At 51.0% G+C, this 19,118-nt stretch overlaps 1 protein-coding gene across 4 annotated transcripts in view; it reads right to left on the bottom strand.

Moving 5' to 3' along the window:
- FAM53B (family with sequence similarity 53 member B) overlaps positions 1-19,118 on the bottom strand; it is a 53,886-nt gene that overhangs the window by 20,031 nt on the left and 14,737 nt on the right. For all 4 annotated transcript variants that reach the window (XM_054832868.1, XM_054832870.1, XM_054832869.1 and 1 more), the window contains 3 exons: positions 13,949-14,192; positions 11,194-11,245; positions 2,837-3,561 (listed from right to left, as the gene is read on the bottom strand). In XM_054832868.1, coding sequence (XP_054688843.1) covers positions 2,837-3,561; positions 11,194-11,245; positions 13,949-14,017 — 846 coding nt within the window. In that variant the 5' untranslated portion in view covers positions 14,018-14,192. The remainder of the gene's footprint in view (positions 1-2,836; positions 3,562-11,193; positions 11,246-13,948; positions 14,193-19,118) is intronic.

Raw genomic sequence — 19,118 nt, 5'->3', positions numbered from 1 at the left:
GGCATTTGCAAAGATAAACTCATTAATTCTTTTAATGAAGGATCAAAGCCTTGGAGCCTGCCATGGCTGTTACCTTGGGAAGATCGCTCCCCGCTACTCCGTGCTCTCCTTTGGTGCCCCTGCAAGCTGGCTGAGCCCAAAGCCGTGAGCTAAGAAGAGCAGATGACTTCTGCTCTGCCCTCCCAGCGCTTCCGAAACGCTCATCGTACCATGGCGCAAGCGCCGCTCGGAGATGGTAACCATCACACAGGCTCTCAGAACAGCCAGGAGAATAAAAATAGTCCCATTCCTTTGATCTCTTCCCTTTGTTCAGCAGCGAGCACTGCAGCAGATGCAGCTGGGGCACACGTGCACTGATCCATCATACCGAGGCCCTGCAATTAGGTCAACGTTTTGGTCTCATCCTGAAAGGTCTTGATGATCACCTCCACCTCCTCCCGAGGTGCTGAGCAGCGCGTCCAGGGGACACAATGGGCACGTTCAGCCTTGCAAGACCAAACCACTGGTCACAGCAAGCAGACACCCCGGTGGGCAACCGAACCAAGGCACTCGCTTGCCCATGCACAACCGGCTCTGCGTGCACGGGCATCGCGTGGGATTTTGTTACCTGTGCACCGACGCAACCACACGTGCTACTGCCATGTTTCCACACCAGATTGCCCAGATACACCAAAACTCCACGATACACAGATGTGAGCCTTTGCCCGTGTGTGTATGCAAACCCCCACGCGCAGTATAAGTGCACGTTGCACTTTGCATTTCCAAAGACAGCCCCAGAAAACGCCGCTTGGAAGAAATGTGGATGAGGAAGATTTCTTTGGTCGCTTCTGGGCATGCAGAAAGAGGAGCAGCCCATTTCCCAGCCCCGGTGCCTGCACTCGGGGCCGCATCCTTCCCCCTCTTTCCCCACGCTCTGCACCGTGGGCTTTCTGCCTCGTCAGCCCGCTTCCACGGCCGTGGATCTCCTCCCACGCCAGTGGGTTATTAACGGAGGAAAGCTGCGGTGGTCGGCAGGCGTGGCAAAGGCACTTTTATCGTGCTGGTTTTAAAGCGAGGAACCACCTGGGAACAAGCGGTGAAGACGCTTTCTGAGCGAGCTGGGGCGACGTGGCCATCACTTCACATTGCTCCTGTGGTCTGACGTCGATTTGGGGACAGTCACCTTCGTCCCCTCCCCACGGCGGCAGCTCTGTGCCTGGGAAGGCAGGCAGTGAAGGGGTAGCCTCGCTCTCCCCGCCGCTGGTTTTGAGGCAGTTTAGGTCTTTTGCAGGCTTTGGTTTGCTGGGAAACTCCTGCACAGGCTTGCAGGACATCCGGCACCGCGCATAGAGATGAAGCAACCAGCGAGAGAATTAAGAGGGAAAAATTGTGCTATTCCAGCTTGCAGACAGTAAAATATAATAACACGTGTAAGTTGGTTTTACTGTGCATCCAGCTTATTAGCAAATAAAATAAGCTTAGCACATTAAACATTGCTGGCGTGGTTCATCAAGAGACAAGAGCAACACTTTGTGTTTTCCCCCTGCAATCACCCAAATATGTGATTCCCTCACCCTTTTTACCCTCTAAGCTCCTCTGAATGAGGGAAAACTAATGTCTTCCTCCAACACCACCGCACTCCTTCAAACACCCGCTGTGCTGCCACGCACGAAACGCCATAAAATATTGCATTTTTATAAGAGGGAGAAAACGCACGTACAGCGTTGGATGTCACCCCACTGGGGAACAGCAAGGGGAGAAACCCCACGGCTGTTTCTCCATCCCACCCCACGAATTGCTGCCAGCGGTTTCCCTGCGAACAACAAAATGGAGCGTGCAGGGACACCTTGCACCGGGCGGGCTTTGCCGGCCACGCCACACAAAGAAATTCAGGGCAGATATTCCCGACACGGTCACCTCCAGGATGAAGCACAGCAGCACTGCACGGCAGATGATCGCATCAAACCGAAACCACAGGGGAAGTTTTTTGGCCGGCAGAAGGTGACAGCCCTCCCGGGGAGGTGGCCAGGGTGAAAGCCCTGCTCCCGCAGCGGGAGCCCTGGGGTCTTCAGACCCCCCCCCGTGATCTCCATCCCACACAGAGCTGGTGGTGGCGTTGACTTTACGATTGTAGATTACCGATGTGGGAAATCTTGACTCATAAAACTACAGAAAAAGGAATTTTATGAGTGTGAAATGGAAATGCTGCTCGCGCTGTCCTTTGACACAGCCTCTCACTTTGCCTCTCACTAAAGTCCCATCAGTTGGTCTTGCAGGGAGAGGACCGGGGAGCAAACTCCTCCCCGATTCACACTTCAGATCCATTATCTGGCTTTGCATGGCAGATTGAAGAGGGAGGTTGTGCTCTGCGTTTGCAGCTGAAAATGAAACATGATAACATCTCCAGAGTGGAAAATTACAGAGCCTAAAAGAGCAAGTAAAGCCCACAGCGGTACGAGTTCAGCTCCTGATGGAGCCAGGGCTAGGTGCCTCGGGGGGCTGCCTTCACCTCCTCACGGCAGGCTCAGGGCTCCTCTCTCCTCAACTCAAAAATGTGGGGTTTAATGTACTCCTGCTTGAAACACCTACCAGGAGGAAACAACACGGTGGACTCGGCGTGCAAAAGTCAGCGCAGAAAAGAAATCCAGGAATTTACTAAAGAAATCCATTTGGAGGGGAACGGGTTTTCTGCTTGGACAGAAGGATGCGCTTCCCCGTAACACCTGTGTTACTCTGCGTGCCGCAGAGGCGCCTCGGGAGGATGCTAAAGGATTTTTAGCAAAGCAGTACACAGCATCACCTCGCTGCTGAGCCCCGGCTGCAGGGTTCCCACGGGGACGGCACCGCTGCCTCTTACCTGGGTCATCTTGGCGAGGTCCAGCGAGGGCCGTTGCTCCTGAACCTCCTCCGGTCTCCGTCGCTTGACCCCAACCTTTTTGTCGTTCAGGACGCAGGGCTGCGAGCGGCTTCGGGAGAGCCCGCCGGCTCGTCGCCCCAGCTCCGGTGTGGAGGCGGGCGTGCTGCTTGCCGAGGGCGGGCAGTACTCGGAGGAGGAGAAGCGGTCGTGTGAGCAGGAGAGGGACCTCTGCATGTCCACCCGGTCTCCTCCGTGCCCACCGCTGGCCAATTTCCTCGGCTGGCATCCCAGCCGGCTGCTGAGGGCGGGATGCTCGCAGGAGAGCAGGTTGGACCGCGAGGGCAGGCTGAAGCTCGAGCTCCTCTGCATGGTGGCAAAGCCGTTGGAGTAGCGTTGCACGCTCCCCCCGCTGTAACAGCGCCGTTTCTCGACCGGGGTCCAAACCTTCGAGCCTAAGGGTCTCCACGAGGTCCCGCAGCTTGACATTTCATCCGAAAATGAGAGCGAGCGGCACTGGCGCTTGCTGGGGGGTGCTGAGGGGTTGCCATGGGGGTCGCTGAGGCTGAGGTCTTTGATCAGGTTGGTGACGGAGCAGGTGCTGGCCGGCTCCCTCGGCCAGCGCGAACCCTCCTCGCCCTTGTCCGACAAGCAGTCCCAGATGCTGGCGCCCGGCTGCTCGAGCTGAAGTGGACATTTCCTGCTGAGATCTCTCCATCTGTCATTTTCTGGTTCAGAAAGGAGAAAGAAAAACAACACACATGCACAGGCATTAGCGTTAATTAATTCTGCGATTCACTTTCTACGTCCATAAACAAAAAGAGTAGCATATGGGACATTTTCCAGTACAAATTAATTAACTCTTGGAATATGGTTTTGTGAACTGCCAGCAGAATGGCTGCTGTGGCATAGATGGAGAGAGACAAAATGATAATCGCAGCAGGAGAAAAACTGCTAGAAGAAGATAAAAACATGTCTTTGAATATCCAGATTGCACTAGCTAAGGGAAATTCAGCATTATAAAATGACATGGCCATTGCCTTATCTCCACGATAAATCATGCATCAGATGCAGGCAGTTGGTCCTGGGCTCCATGATCAACAGCTGCCCAAGAGGTTCACAAAAACTGGAAGGGAAGAGCACAAAGCTGTAGCAAGACGGGGCAAGATGGACCTCGGGGGACAAAACAGCAGAAGGGAGAGGAGATAGCAGTCGGGATGCCCTAACAGAAAGGGGAGCGCACCCTGGGCATCGAGCTGCCTGTCACAGCACGGAAATCCCAACAAGGTCATGAAAGCCTATGGAAAACCAAAACCCATCCCACCAGCCACAGGGCTGTCCTGCTCTCAGCCGCTGCTAAACCAGCATTGCTCCAAAGAAACCAGGTTATCCCCACTGAGGCTCCGAGCATCTCTCCCACACCAGCCCAAGGATACTGTGCCTAACGTATCCTTACGTACGTTTGTACTATGGTGCGCATAATGAGCTCCAAGATGGCTGATGCTAGAACAGATGCACGATAAACCTCCAGCAGTTCTTTGAAAGACGCTGTTCTTATGGCCCTGTTGTGAGGCTCATCACCTATCTCCCCTCCATCCCCTAAAACTGAGGCCAGCGGGGTGCTGGGGCCCAGGTGCCCCCCCGGCCAGTTACCCGCACAGAGTGGGAAGGTGCGATGGGAAGCGGGTACCCACACCCTCCTGCTCTTCTGCGGCAACCTGGGCTTAGCATCTCTTCGGGGTTGCCTTGAAATTCCCAGTTGTACCTAGCACAGCCAATCATTTGCATGTCTGTAATAAACATAACCTCGAAGCATTTATTTAAAGGAACGAATTGCTTAATAGGCTTGCTTTTATTTTTTTAAATACACTTTCTTAACATTCTCTGCCTCTCTCTTTCATTCAGCTTGTTTACACAGGAATTTGTTCCCCCTGCAAATTTGGCTTGCGTTAACAGTCTTCCAACGCAGCACAGCAAAAGACGTTGGTGACCTGTTGCATGGTTTCGGGGTCAGAATAACGATATTCCTTTCATCAGATGGGTTTTGCGGTGCCTGGGTAAAGCTCCAAGAACCCTGTGCCTCCAAAGTCCGCGGGCTGAAATGTATATGGCCATGGAAGACTGCAAACCCGGCTACAGCTGTAGTCAAAAATCCCACTGATGACTGTGTCGAAAGAGAGGATTAAGGGTGATGATCTCATTCCCGCACGCGGTCCCACTATAAAAGAAGAAAGCAGAGTATCATCGAGGTCTGGTTCCCCAGCGCAGGGGAACGGGGCTTTCTGCAGCTACGCCGTTGACGCTCAACAGGAAAACCATGGTAGGACAACCCCATCGGCTGCTGCAATGGAAAAAAGTAATCACCCAACAGACCTCCTCTGGTGATTGTTTTTGTCGTCGGCTGCTGCAAACAGAAGCAAACCGTGCTAGCTAACCGTCGCTGCAAAGTTTCATATGATCGTATCTAAATCGTGCAATAATTTTTAGGGGTTTTGGGGGTTTTTCCACTCAGGTAACTGGAGGATGAATTAAAAGCCATACCCAGCCCGCAGCTGTAGGTACCAGCCTGATAGGGAAGATGAAACGGTGCAGAACGCTTCCAACCGGGGCTTGGTTTCAATTCGAGAGGTCAGATTTGGGGCTCCCTACACCACTCTTGGCCAGTTTTGCCATTTCTCCCTGCATTCAGCTGCCGCCGTAACAGCTCCAGCCACAAACAGCTTGGCTCTGCACTCAGTAACCACACGGCATTTTAACTGTCGCTATCTTCATTTTAATAAACACAATGAAAAGTGAGAAACCCGCGCTAAACAACTACATCTATGTTTAGATCTTTATTATTTTCCCCCTCATATTATGCTGCCAGCAGCGAGATTTCTTGGGTCAGGTCAGCAGACAAAAGAAACAGAAATAGAAGCTGATTTTTCATGGCAAGCTGCCACGATCCTCCGGCCGGAGACGTCACGTTGTACAAAAGGCCTTGGTGAGGAGGATACGGGACACCTTCCTCTTTCACCCCTGCTTCGGCACAAACAGCTATAAATCTTCCAGACCTTGCAAAGAGACCGGTAATTGCACCGTTATCCCCAGCACCAGCTCGGGGTTATTTGCTTTTCCCCCTCGCACCACGGGTTTTTTGGCAGGGCAGGGAGGAGACCCTGGCACAGCCTGGCCCCCCCCCCGGCCCGAGCACCACCGACCGGCCCCAAGCTACCGGATAACCCAGAAAATGGGTTGCTTTATTTCAGTGCAAACAGAAAACTGTTCACCCCAAAACAAATTGAAACCGAGGTAGTCTAAGGGCTGAGGGTATAATTAAAGGATGCGGGAAAGCCTTACTGAGGAAAAACGCCTGGTTTTCTGTTCCATTTTTTAAGACTAAGATTCACATCCTGAGCATGCTGATAACGATAATTGCAGTGGAGCCATTAATACTGCTGCAGTTAAGCATGTATTAATTTTCTTAAATTACAAACCGCAACTCGGTTTACCCTGAGGCAGTAATTTGTTCCAGGATAAAACCCACCATGAGAATCCCTCGGTTCTCAAGTGAGCTGCTTCGCTGGAAAACTCTGTTTTGCCTATTGGAAAAACAATAGGAGAACATTTACAACCGGAGCATGATGGAAGTATGGCACGAGGAACCCTCCCCCTGGTTAAAAGGGTCCTTCTTGGCTGTTACCGTCCTCGGATGAAATAGCATCTCACTTTGGGATTTTAACCTAAAACTGCAAAACTAAACACTTCAAGTCACTTGATGAGCACGTCCAGCAAATTTCTTTGGAGGTGTTTTGATCTGCAAAACTGCATTTCCAGGGTGAGGCAACAGAAAGTGAATTTTCTGGCATCTCTTTGGTTGTGAAATAGCTTTCCGGTTCCCAAGACACAGGGGTGTTATCGGCAGCCTGGGGAGGACTGAATTTCTCACCCTGCCCTCCCTGGCCACGGCAGCAGGAGCCTGAGCCCTCCTGCAAAGCACGCACGAAGCAGCAAGAAATCCAGACCGGCGCGGAGCACGTTAAATTCAGGTTACAGCTGCAAGCTCCCAGGCAGCCCAGCCTCGGTGGGACCCAAACCCAAGCTATTTCTGCTTTCCAAAGCAAGGCTGAGCCACTTCGCTCTGATTCAGCCCCGGAGTGAGCGATCTGAGCCCCCCAGGCCCTGCCTGGCCTCCGGGAGAGTTCGGTGTCTGCGCCATCGACCCAGGGTGGGGGGAGCACCCTGCCAGGGATGCTCTGGGAGGGAGATGTTGGGTATCGAACTGACGGAGCAGTTGGGGTGCGGGTGAAGCGCGATCACTGCTGCCAGCCGCAGGACCTGCTCTCTGCACAAGGCTGGTGCCTCGCCGGCACGCGCCGGCAGGACTCGCCAGGCTGGGCAAGCGGCAACAGGCTCCAGCAAGGCCCGGCACGTTCCGGGCTCTGGCTGCCGGGCAGTCCCCACCTGGTTTATTTTCCCCCCTCTCCTATTTTCAGAGACAAACCAGAAGCTGCCTGCATGTGAGCAGGGCTCAGCCTGCCCTGGGACCATCAACAGCATGCTCAAACGCCATCAGCACCGCTAGCTATTCCTGAATTTCCTTTTGAGCAAAACCAAGACCTTCACTTTTAAGAGGGAACGTGAACCCTTACAACGTCCATCTGTCCTCCCATGCATCAAACAAGCCCAGTGATGCAGGGTACGGGGCACTCGCAGGCTGAAGTCACATCCCAAAATCAAGGAGATGGGTGTTGTCCTCCAAACGTCCCTGAGGGCTTTGCACAGCCCCACGGAGAATGGGATCCATCCTCAGAGCATCACAGCCAGTTTCCCGAATGCTGAGCTCCAGGTTTGGCAGGAGCAGCGCACGGACACATCGGGCACCTTGGAGCTTCGGGATGGTCGCAGGCTTTTTAAACAACTGCCGTGCTCCTCTGGTGACACAGAGTAAATTTTAATGACCATGTTCATAACCACAGAGACGGGTGTAAAATCAAAATGCTGACACAACTTTAACTACAGCGACACAAATGTGCTGCTATAATATTTTTACAGTTCCTTTTTATACATAATGCATGATCCTTCTGCTCAAGTTTCCTCCACGTTCTTTTCCCGTGAAATAATTTACATTAATACATAATTTATTACGGCAACTTGTAAAGCAATTATGGGTTTCAATCAATTTTTCTTCTCCTTTTTGGCAGATAAATTCTGTTTGGATCCTAACCCAAACATTTCTCTTCACACGGGTGCGCATCCAATTCTCTTTTTTTCCCCCCATGTTGTTCAAGTTGAATTTTGGTCTCCCGGTCCCCGTGCACGGGGGAAAAAGCAGCCTGCATTTTCCACTGTCCCCTGTTTATGTTCGAGAGATGATTTCTAAATGTGGAACAAATTTAATGGTCCTAATTAGCCAATGGCATCGCCATAGAGCCTTCCCATCACACGAATAAGATTAAAATACAATGCGCGGAGCTGTGCTTCAACAGGAAACGAAAACAACAGCCCCCAAACCTACCACTGGAGAATAAACACACCAGCGGGCTGCGGGCTCCTCGCGCCAACCGCCTGCGCGGGGGAGGGAAATTCCCCACCTCGACGGTGAAACATGCCCTGCTCTTCAACGCGATCCTCTGGCGAGGTCTCCCTGTTGCAGCTACGCCTTCTTGGCTTTCCCTGCGCGGCTTTTTCTCTTTGTGTGTGAACATGAACCGAGATGCTGCTCTACACTGATGGCTTTCCAAAAACACCCCAAAATCCTACTTTCGGAATACCCCCCGTAGACTGGCCTTTCTTCTGGCTGCTTGGCTGTCCTCCATCACCCATGCAGGGTGAAAAGCCACCTCCAGGGAAGAGGTGTGCAACGGCAAGACCCAAGGCTGCAACCTCCCCGGCACACTCGCCTCTCAGACCAGCGGTGCTGCCAGGCATTGCCGAACCGTGCCGGTGGAGGAGCGTGCCAAAGGATGGATGAGTAGACCTGCGCACTTCGTCTATCACCCCGCTCTGCCGCAGCGCTCCACAAGGACAAATTCCTTTGGGAATTTTCCAAGGGAAAAAGCAAAAGATAGTTAACCCCTATCCAGCAATTAGACAATTCTGATACTCCCAGATGTTTCAAGGGCCCATCAAGGAGAAGGAAAAAAAGAAATTGTTGAATTTATAGTTTTAGGCATTTCATTTTTAATCTTCTTCCCAGCAAAGGACTATATAAAGATAAAACCAATCTTTTTAGTAATACTAATATCATCACACTGGCAGGAGTGTTTCTTATAAATCTAAGAATCAAAAGATTATTTAGGTCACCTTGAGAAGTGGATCTAACATTGCACCATCTGACATATCAAGTCTACAATAATGTTTACTCATATATTGAGTTATATTACAATCTATAATTGATTTTCAGATTCTCACGGCGTTTAGGACCTTACAAGGTGCCTACATATAAAACACGTGGGCTTCAGTTTACTCTTTTTCCCCACATTATGTCACAGGTAAGCAGAACCCCAGGCTTGCCATCCTGGGCCAGCTGGGCTTCTTGGTCATGGTGCATTATGCACCCCTTGGGATTTTGACCCAACTTCTTCCTTCTCCTTCATGGAGATAAACGTTCCCGAGCTGATGCCTGTGGGAAGCTCCAGGGTTTAGATGATGCTCTCCCGAGCAGCCTGGCAGAAGCTGGGCTTCCCTCTGCCCCGTTGTCCCATGGCCAACGGGACGGGCTGCAGGCTGCCTTCCTGCCCAAAGCTGCCGTCGCCCCTAAAGGCAACTGGGAGGAGGACCCTGTGCTAAGACCCTCAGCCTCTTCTGGCTAAAAAAACAAGAAAATTCAGCTACCTTCCCTCCATTCCCCCAATGTCACACATAGGACTATGACTCTTTACTTCCCATTGGCTGCGATGCCAGTCCAAACTTCACTGCGTTCATTTATCTCGGTGTTCTCCACTGACAAGGACTTGGCTCTTTGACCTGAAATATTCCCCTTGTTTCACATTCAGTGCCGTTATAACCATCTGTGATCACAGCCCGCGTTTGGAGACATTGAGAAGAGCGCGCGGGAAAGATACCTAAAATTAAGCCCAAGCCAACCAATTCCCTTGCATGCTGAAGAGCCTGGCTCCTCTCGACTGGGCATGATGAAGACCATTACATGGAAATTTCCACGTGGAAAGCTGTGGACAAGGAGAAGAGGTTTGGTTCCCTTGGAAAGAGGATAATTTGGCAGCCAAGGAAGACCAGCGCAGCACTATGAAGACGCAGAAGGCTTTGTAAAAGCTCTTAACAACAAGCTGTTTTTCAATTAGGCATAGACTCTTCATATCTGCTGAAGACCCTGCCAATGCCACAGCGCAAGACAAAACCATCTCATTGGGTTTCTTTGTTCCTCACTCATGTTTGACAGGCAGGAGAAAGGGAATGGGCTGTCTCTACCCCTTCTTGACTTCGAAGCTTGTGACTTTCATCTGAAAAAATCCAAATGCTTTCCATCTTCCCCTGCCACTCCAAATGACTGGAGTTATCGGAGAGCTTGGGAAATATCTCCCTTCAATGCATGTGCTCAGCTCCCATTAACACTAATGAGAGTTGTGTCCATGAAGAAAAGGGGCAGCCTCTTTGTCTGTAAAGTATTGGCTTTCATACCAAGTAGCTTGGCTCAAACTTGACCTACAATTTTAATTGGGTTTTGAGACTTTGCCTAGTGACTGGCTCCCCCATACAAAACCCACAGAGCACAACAGAACGGCACATCCTCCAGCACTATCAGTTCTTCAGGATCACTGGCCAAGGCACCAATCCCCCATCAATTTTGGGGGCCGTTCAGCATAAAAATTGATAGCAAGCTCTGACATGAAAGGTATTAAACATCCTATACCATGGTTATTGTCAAAGGCAAAAAAAAAGACATTTTCCTTATTCTTTGAGGCCTGTCCAAACACTTTGTGCCAAGCGGTAGAACATTTTAGTGATAATACTGATATTTATTAGCATCATGCAAACAGTCAAGATCATGGGCTGGATACTCAAACACAATCTCAGACCCAAAATGCTTATAATCTCAACTGTATGAGTTACTCCAAAAATAAGCAGATATATCAAAGGGGGAGGGAAAAGAGATAAGCAATTCATTCAGCAATGGCAACAAGGGCAGGACAACCGCCACTGGGAAAGAGGGTGACACGGGCATGATGGCCACCACTAATGGGTGGTGGGGTGGGTGCTGCTCCATCCCAGCTGCATGGGGCAGGTGGGTGGACGTCCGCGCTGGGGTCTGCAGGGGTTTTTTGAAGAGATCCTGCAAATCAAGACATCTTCCTGCCCATCGCTATAAGGAAGCGGGAGCAGAGGTGGAGTAAATATGGACAGAAGTTTCTGTTACTTACCCATCACGCCACAAGAGAAGAGGGTAGGTCCTTGACTCATCTTTGGAGTGTGCTGCAAACAACCAGAAAAACTATTCACTTCTCGCAGACTCAACCAGGGCACCAGAAACCACCCTGCCTCCAGCCTCGGCAAAACCGCGCAGCACCTGGCAGGAAGGAGAGCCTTGGGTGCCTGCGACTGTCCCGTTTCGGCAGGGATGAGGGGACAGACCCAGTCATCTTCCCTCAGTGAAATCAAATTTAATTAAACATTGCAGGGAGTCGGTGTTGAGACCTGAGCTTGCAGATCATGGCTCCTGCACCAAGTCCTTACCCAGGGGAATAGCTGCAGCGAGGTCCCCAGCTCCAGGACCCAAAACGCCAGAGAAACTAAACCAGGAGTTGCAATTCAGTGGTAATTCTGGATTGGGCAAGAAAGCGGCACAGAGGTATCTGAACCCCATCCGAGCCCATTAAAGCCTCCCATCTAGGTACAAAGCAGCTTTTTTTTTTTTTTTTTTAAACATACAGTGTGTTTCTAAGGCAAGGCACCCTCACCCCAGTAGGGAAAAACACCACTACGTGGGTACGAAATGATCCTGGATGCTTTTTACGCTCTTTTTTTTCAAGAATTTTGCTCTTGACAGTGTTAGAGACATCATCAGACTTCTAAAAATGGGCATGGACACTTTTATCTACAATAAATCAATATGTCATCTGCAGCTACACGTCATTTCAGTTATGTCTGCAAAAACACACTTTCATACTAATTGTTCTTTTATTATTATCCAAAAAATATCCATATTCTGCTTCTGAAGTGTCTTTCCTGGCAACACCATCCCATCTGACCGAGGCTTTACATCATCTGAGGGAAGCACCAGCATGACCTCCCTGTGCATCCATGCTGCTGTAGCTGCGTTTTATCTGGCGTTAGGGCACCGCATTTGCATCGTCTCTCCTGATCCACATTTTACACATTGCCTGCTCACATAACAATTACAATAATAATAATAATAATGATGTACCAACTGCTGGCACCTGTCTGTGCAGAGAATTCCAATAAAAGGATCTCACTTTATATACAGCATATTGTAAATATTGAATATAAAGGGGTGTGGAGGCAGAAAACAGTGATGGGGCGCAGATGGGGAGAAGGTAAATAGGGGTCGGTCGCCTTCTTTGGAGCACGTGCCACTTTTCTAGGTGAAGTCAGGCTATTTCTTTCTGTCAAGCCCCACCTTATGAAGTGGCAGTAGAAGTAATCAGGAGACAGCGAGGACAGGCAGCAGTTGTGCCAGCGCACATCTGTGTGCCAGCCCCAGAGACCAGCTACCGCCTGCAAACGCGGCGAGGGGAGGAACACCTTTAGATGACACGTGTCTCCTATCGAGTATAATCACCATTTTGTAAGAGTTTCGTCTTAACACCAAACTGGGAACTGAACCAAACGAGCCCATCGGGCGTTGGTAGGTGATACTGTCCCACTGCTCAGACACTTACTTCCTTTAGGTTTTGCTTTTTGGCCTTTCCCATGAAGTCAACGGAAAAACTCTTGCTTTCTTTGGTGGCTCAGACATCTTGTGAACATCTGCCCCAATTTAACAGCCCGGACAACCCAGCAATTCAACTTGTGTAAGCAGGACTATCATCGCACTATTGACCCAGCCCCAGAACTGTGGGAGGCACTCGACAAACACGCAAGGGCAAAGTTTTATGTTACAACTCCGTACCTCTGCTGCCCGCCATCGGACAGCCCGGGTGTCCATCCCTTCCCGTAGCAGTAGAAGAAACTACTTCTCACCCGCCTCTCTGCAGCAAGCTCCCCTCCGCCTGCCCCGCACACCTCCTGGGGCACAGCCGGCGTCGGATGCTCAGGCTTCCCCCTCGCCGCCCCCAGTAGCAGCCACGGGAGATGCTGCCTTCCCGGCAGGAGCCAACACTAAAGCGAGGATGTTTTTCTAATGTGTCGATACTCTTCCTTACCAAATTTCACCCTTTTAAGCCAAGATTTCACGCTGCCTCTGACTTGCTCGCCTTCTCCCCTGCCGCGCACTGCCAGGGCAGCCTGCCTTCACCTCGGCACGCTGTGTTATCTGCCTGGGAAGCGCGGCTGCAGAGTTCATCATCCTCAGCAAACTCAGGCGTTTATATTTCTTTTATGCTCAGAATGCCCATTTATGGCTAATCCTGCCAGATGCTTCCTGCCGTGTTCCTGTACACCCTTATCTGAGGCTCTCAGCACACCCTGCGAGGAATAGCCTTTCGGTCTAATTTCTTCTCGGACTATGACCATCTCTCCTGGAGGACAGAGGAGCAAACACCCTTTTTTTTTTTTTTTTTTTTCCTGTTGCCTGCTCCTTCGGCGTGGTTGGATTTGCACCTCTCCAGGCTGCCAGTGTTAAGTACCACAGCGCTGCCCTTCGCCATCTCCCGCTTAATCCTGCTGCCTACTTGCTCATCCTCCTATTAACGATGAGCATCTGTTCGCTGTTGGGGACGCAACGTCTCGCGTGTGTTATTTATGGCGTTGATTTTATTTTTTTTCTACTGTTTACTCCATTGTATGCTTACTGAAATTCATATATGCAAAAGCCGCAGCACTCCAATCATTTACTAATCGCCTGCTCCTTGGATATTAATGCAGCTCAGTAGAAAATCAGTGACATAAACCATCTAAAGATCTGGCCCTGCGGCATGAAAATACCCCCATTTTATAAAACTACAGCAAAGCTCTCGGCAGCAAAAGAGTTTTGAATGAAGATTTCGCAAAGCTTACCAGCTCAGTCCTGCATGTTACGGAGTCAGCACCTTTGTTTGCCCGAGTTTTGGTTAAGATCATCACCATGGTAATGCAGTCCTGCCTCGGAGTCCATCAGGGTCCAGACGAAGGGCGCTGGCAGCCGTGGTCTGGCAAAGCTCCTCTTTTCAGTGCATGTTCCCCCGGGAAAGGCTCGGCCCCGCCAGCTCCCACCGGCTCCTCGGGGAATGCACAGGAACAACCTCCGAGCGCAGAAAACTCCCTGCACGCACAGAGAGAGAGAGGAACAGCTTTAAGGGACTTGCCCGGGGAGATGAGGGAGGTGTGCTGAGGAAGGGGCAAGTGCTGCCTGAAAAACACCCTGACAGCAGTTACTCCGGGGGAGTATTTATTCTAGACTCTTAAATATTGTTGGCATTCCTCTGCACCCCTTCAGCGCGGAGGTGTTTCACGGGACGGGCGGTCGCGTGAGCTGTTGGAAGCACGTGCGGTACACAAGGCGATCCGGAGGGACAGAAGTACTTCAGGCAAATAAACAAATGAATACATACATTTATTTTCCTCTGAATTCTCCCTTTGAAAAAGGGAACTCGTATCCCCTATATCGAAGATACTGAGGCTTTGAAAGAAGGCTTTAAAGCCCCAGGGTTGATCTCACAGAAGCTCTTTCCCCCAGACCAACTGGGAGCAGATGTCCAGCAGAAAAAAGCCTCTACAGCATCATTAAGGCTGTGAAATCCCCTGGACGCCCCTATCCCACCCCAGCGACTCCCCAATTCCCAACCCATGAAGAGCCCTTTGGGGAAAAAACAAGGCAAAAGAGTTGCCTGCAAGGAAGGAGAGAGCTCCCTGTCCTGAAATCCTAAGGGCCACATTGTGCCTCTTGATCCTTACCTATTTCTTAGGTAGCTTTATCTAGGAAAAGCTAACGACTGCACAACGGGGAGCACATACTAAAAACAAGCTGTAAGCCAGGCTCATACCTCACCCAGACTTGACCACGAGTGGTTGCCCAGCTCTGCCTCACCTCCTGCCATCCTCTCCGATAAACTTACTCCCGTGTAAAAGCAGACAGATTGCAATTCAAATCTGATTATAGAAATCAGTGTTTTCCCCAAATCACTCCTCTAATCCTGTTTTGCTATTTTGCTGCCTTGCAGTTCATGCAAACAATCCAAACCACCACTTGCATGATCCTAAGAGCATAAACCACCAATCTCTTAACATGCAGTCAAAACCCAATTGCGATATTTAAAGACAATATTTGAGAATATGCCGCTAAGTATTAAACCTCATTACGAACTGATATGGCTTCTCTTCCCAGCTCGTAAATCATCTTTTCCATGTTTACTTGGATTAGAGCTTGCGATGGTGTTATGAGTAGCTCATTTGAAGGCCAGCTGGCTGGTAGAGAAAAATCACCTTCTATTATTTTTTGAGGACAAAGCTCATCCAGAGTGCAAAGCCAGGATTGGGAATCAATACATTTTCCACAGATTTACTGTTCCCAAGGGCACATGGTGCAGTCTCCAGCTTCTTATGGGACACCGGTACGCTTATAATATACAATTTACTGGTAGCTTCATCATAAACCTCTGGGCAACCCAATGACCAAATGGAAACCACCAAACAGAAAAGCAAAGCACTTCAAAACCATCAAAATGAAACATAATTTGCGGAGCCCAGATCACATATTTGTCCTATGGATAGCCTGGGTTCCTGTGAGGAGAGCACGATGTAAGGGAGGATGGGGTGGCTGGAGGACCAGTTAACTAACACAGCAACGCGCCCCCATCACCACAGGGCCACAAACGCCCCGCTGAACCTGGAGACAGCTCGGGCACCTCAGGGTCATGCTCAGGAGGCTCCCCAAGCCCTGTGCTGGGGCCAGCTCGGGGACATCAGGCTGTTTTCCAGGAGCAAGCAGAAAGAGTCGCTGTACGGTCATTAATAAGCTCCACAGGAGTTTTACACTTCTGCATTTTGACAGTCCTTCCATCAGACATACTGGTACGCAACAAAACCCAGAGGTCCTGTTCAGGAGCGACAGCTGCTTACGTCGGGCTCTGAACAAACACGAGGCAAGGGGATGCTCCCCGAAAAGGGCTGCCAGTGTCAGCACATAAGAGGGGACAGATGGGGACGAAGAAAAGATGCATGGAAGCGAGGACCAACTAACATGGAAACGGTGATACAGAGGCAAATAAGCAATGCCAGTGGGACGCTCACTGCCAAAGCCCCCAGTGTTTCACAGCAAGATCCCCAACGCCGGTACGAGGCCCCAGCAGCACGCAGGCAGCACCGCTGGCACAGCACCCCATCCTTGCTGGCTCATCTCTTTTTCCATCTCATGAGTGCTCTCCCTGCAATTTTAGCCCCGCCAGCTATCGCAGTCGAGCCGCAGACCAAGGACAGGGAGCAGGGCAGCGGCTGCCCTCACCGATGTCTGAGCCTGGATCTGCTGGAACAGAGCTCCCGTTCCCCAGGGAATAATCCCCTCCTGCCAAACTTGCAGGGCCAGCAGCCTCCCAGAGACAGGCACTCTCACAGCAGCCCAACGGACGAGAGGCACTGAGACCCCAGTGCGTGCCTCCAAGCCGGGGCAGCTGAGCCAGGCTTAAAGCCCCTCCCAAGGATCACAGAATCATAGAATGGTTTGGGTTGGAAGGGACCTTAAAGATCATCCAGTTCCAACCCCCCTGTTGCGGGCAGGGACACTCTCCACTAGACCACGTTGCCCAAAGCCTCATCCAGCCTGGCCTTGAACACTTCCAGGGATGGGGCATCCACAACTTCTCTGGGCAACAAGGGTGAGGAGCAGGAGGCTCTTTGGGAGACTCCAGCCTTCCCCCAGTGCTGGAGAAGCCCCTGGAGCAGAGCTGGCGTGCCCTCCTGCTCCCCTGTGCCATACTATAGATGGCTAAAGCACAGGACAGGGACTAAAATCACTCAAGATTTATATTTTCATCTGCCACGATCTTGGCTGTCCCTGATCCCGCCGCAGAGATAACAATGCTCGCCACGGGGCTGGACTCTGGGGCCACGGCCGGCGCGGCAGCAGCACGAGAAGCAAAGATCAAACAAGCGTTCAGAGCAGCATGAAAGCAGTTAAGCATGGTTCCTCGTTAACAGGGTACGATTTCTTCGGGAATAATTATCTTTCCCTAAGGTAATGATTAATGTTGCTGCAGCAGACTCCTATACACACCCAGGCGCGCGGCAGCCAGCAGGCAGGAACAGCAGCAAGTACAGGCAGACGCTCCCTGCCCGAGCCGGACAGGCGGCAGCTCACACCACCTCACACCTCCCCTCTCCCTGCTCCACTGCATGTCCTGCAATTAACACAACCCTAACGATATTGCAGCAAACCGCTGGCCACGCTGCAAGCTGGCAGCTGACATCACCCAATGTCGGGTCCGAGACGCGCTTTCTGGTCCGGGCTCTTTTGTTTTAGCTACCGCTTGGTTGGGGTTTGAAATCATCCCCTCCAAGCAACTGCAATAAAAAGGAAAACTTTCCAGTGAAATGTGATCTTTGGCTCCCCATCCTGCTTCGCCGGGCTCCTGACGCACGGCATGACCCAGCGTGGTCCTGCCCCGTCATGTCCTCTCGATGCAAACAAGTGCTGTGGGACAGAAACGCTTCTGCAGACCCGGAATGTTCTCCCTATGGACTCTGAGGAGGAAACTACTGTGTATTTATAGACTGGAGGCTTTCACACACACACATGCTAATAAAAAGATACTCTTTGGGGACCATTAATTATTTTAAGACATGTATTTCCTCATTTGCAAACTGATAAAGCAACTATCTTCATCCCTCCGTCAAGGTTAAGTTTAGACTTGGGCCACAGCCACTGGGATGGACACGATCTCCTGAGCTGCATGGAGCACCCATGAGCAGCACTAGGGCATGGAAACCCCCAAATTTTAGCCAACTGTGCTTTTTCCATGGATATTGCTTCAAACTACAGACCGAACGGAAGCCTCCATGATCTTAGCAGTTGCAGAGGTGGAAGGAGGCTTCTCTTGGAGCTGCTTTCTGGACAGCATCACAGCAACTGAGTGTTGGGCTTGGAAAATAATTACATTGCAAAAAGAGTAAGTCAGATGATCCAGCTTTCTTCCACAGGCTTGAAAGGTAATGCTTGTGAACAAATACGCTCCTTAAAATGTACCAGCAAGGCATACAGCCCTAGAGCTGCTTATCTTGGGTAAACAGCCCTTCCCCGCAGGGATGTCCCGCTCCCCGCACCACCGCTGGTGCGACCGCAGCAGACACCATGCACCATGCAGCTGCCAAGTCCCAGGCGTACCCTCTTCACCTGCCACACTGAAAAGTCTGGAAAAGACCTCCGGATTTAGCAAACCGTCCTTCAGAAGCTCTGCCACGGCTGGAGGGAGCCTGAACAGTAACTGATGTCGCATACCCATACGTCTGACCCCCAGCAGTACTCTTCGTGAGGACGACTGAGGGCCAGCACCACACAGATTTCAACTTGCTATGGGACCATCGCCTTCCATACAGAAAACACTCAACCCCCGTCCAGCTCAAATAATCCATCTCCAGACACATACTCTGACATAAAACCTATTTACAGGCAGAAAAGGCATGCAGGAACGAGGAGCCGGAGCCGTATTTTGCATACTGATACACCTTGCAAGCAGCACAGCGGGATCGCTCTCGGAATATAAATCACCCACCCCTGTAGAATTTTTAAACTCTGCTGCTCAAAGCCTGCAGTGAAAAAGCAACGAGCCACGCAGGACTCTGCTTCTTACCCCAGCAGCGTTCCCTGTGCTGTGCCTGGAGAAGTATTCAGGCACCCTTTGACTGTCCAGAAAGTTTTCTTAAATCCCTGCAAGAGGAAAAGAGAAGCATTCCTGACCTTTACTTTCTGAATGAAACGGAGAGCTGCCCATCCCTCTCCATGCGGAGGATTTCCAGCCACTTCCAACTCCCTCTCAAACTCCGTGACAACAGAGGAAGGACAAACACCCAAGCCCAAACTCCGTCGTCGGCGTAGCTGCCGACTTGGCTCCACCGCCACCAGCAGCATCATTCCAAAATGCTATGGTGCAACTGAGCACTCTTTGGCTCAGCGAAAAAATATTCCCATCGCCACACTGCGAACTCTGGCTGCATGGCTCCCGAGAGCCAACGCTGATGCTACACGGAGGCACAAGAC

This window comes from Grus americana, chromosome 7 (assembly GCF_028858705.1).
Source record: "Grus americana isolate bGruAme1 chromosome 7, bGruAme1.mat, whole genome shotgun sequence".
NCBI classification, from domain to species: Eukaryota; Metazoa; Chordata; class Aves; order Gruiformes; family Gruidae; genus Grus; species Grus americana.
This window is presented reverse-complemented; position numbering and strand designations above follow the sequence as displayed.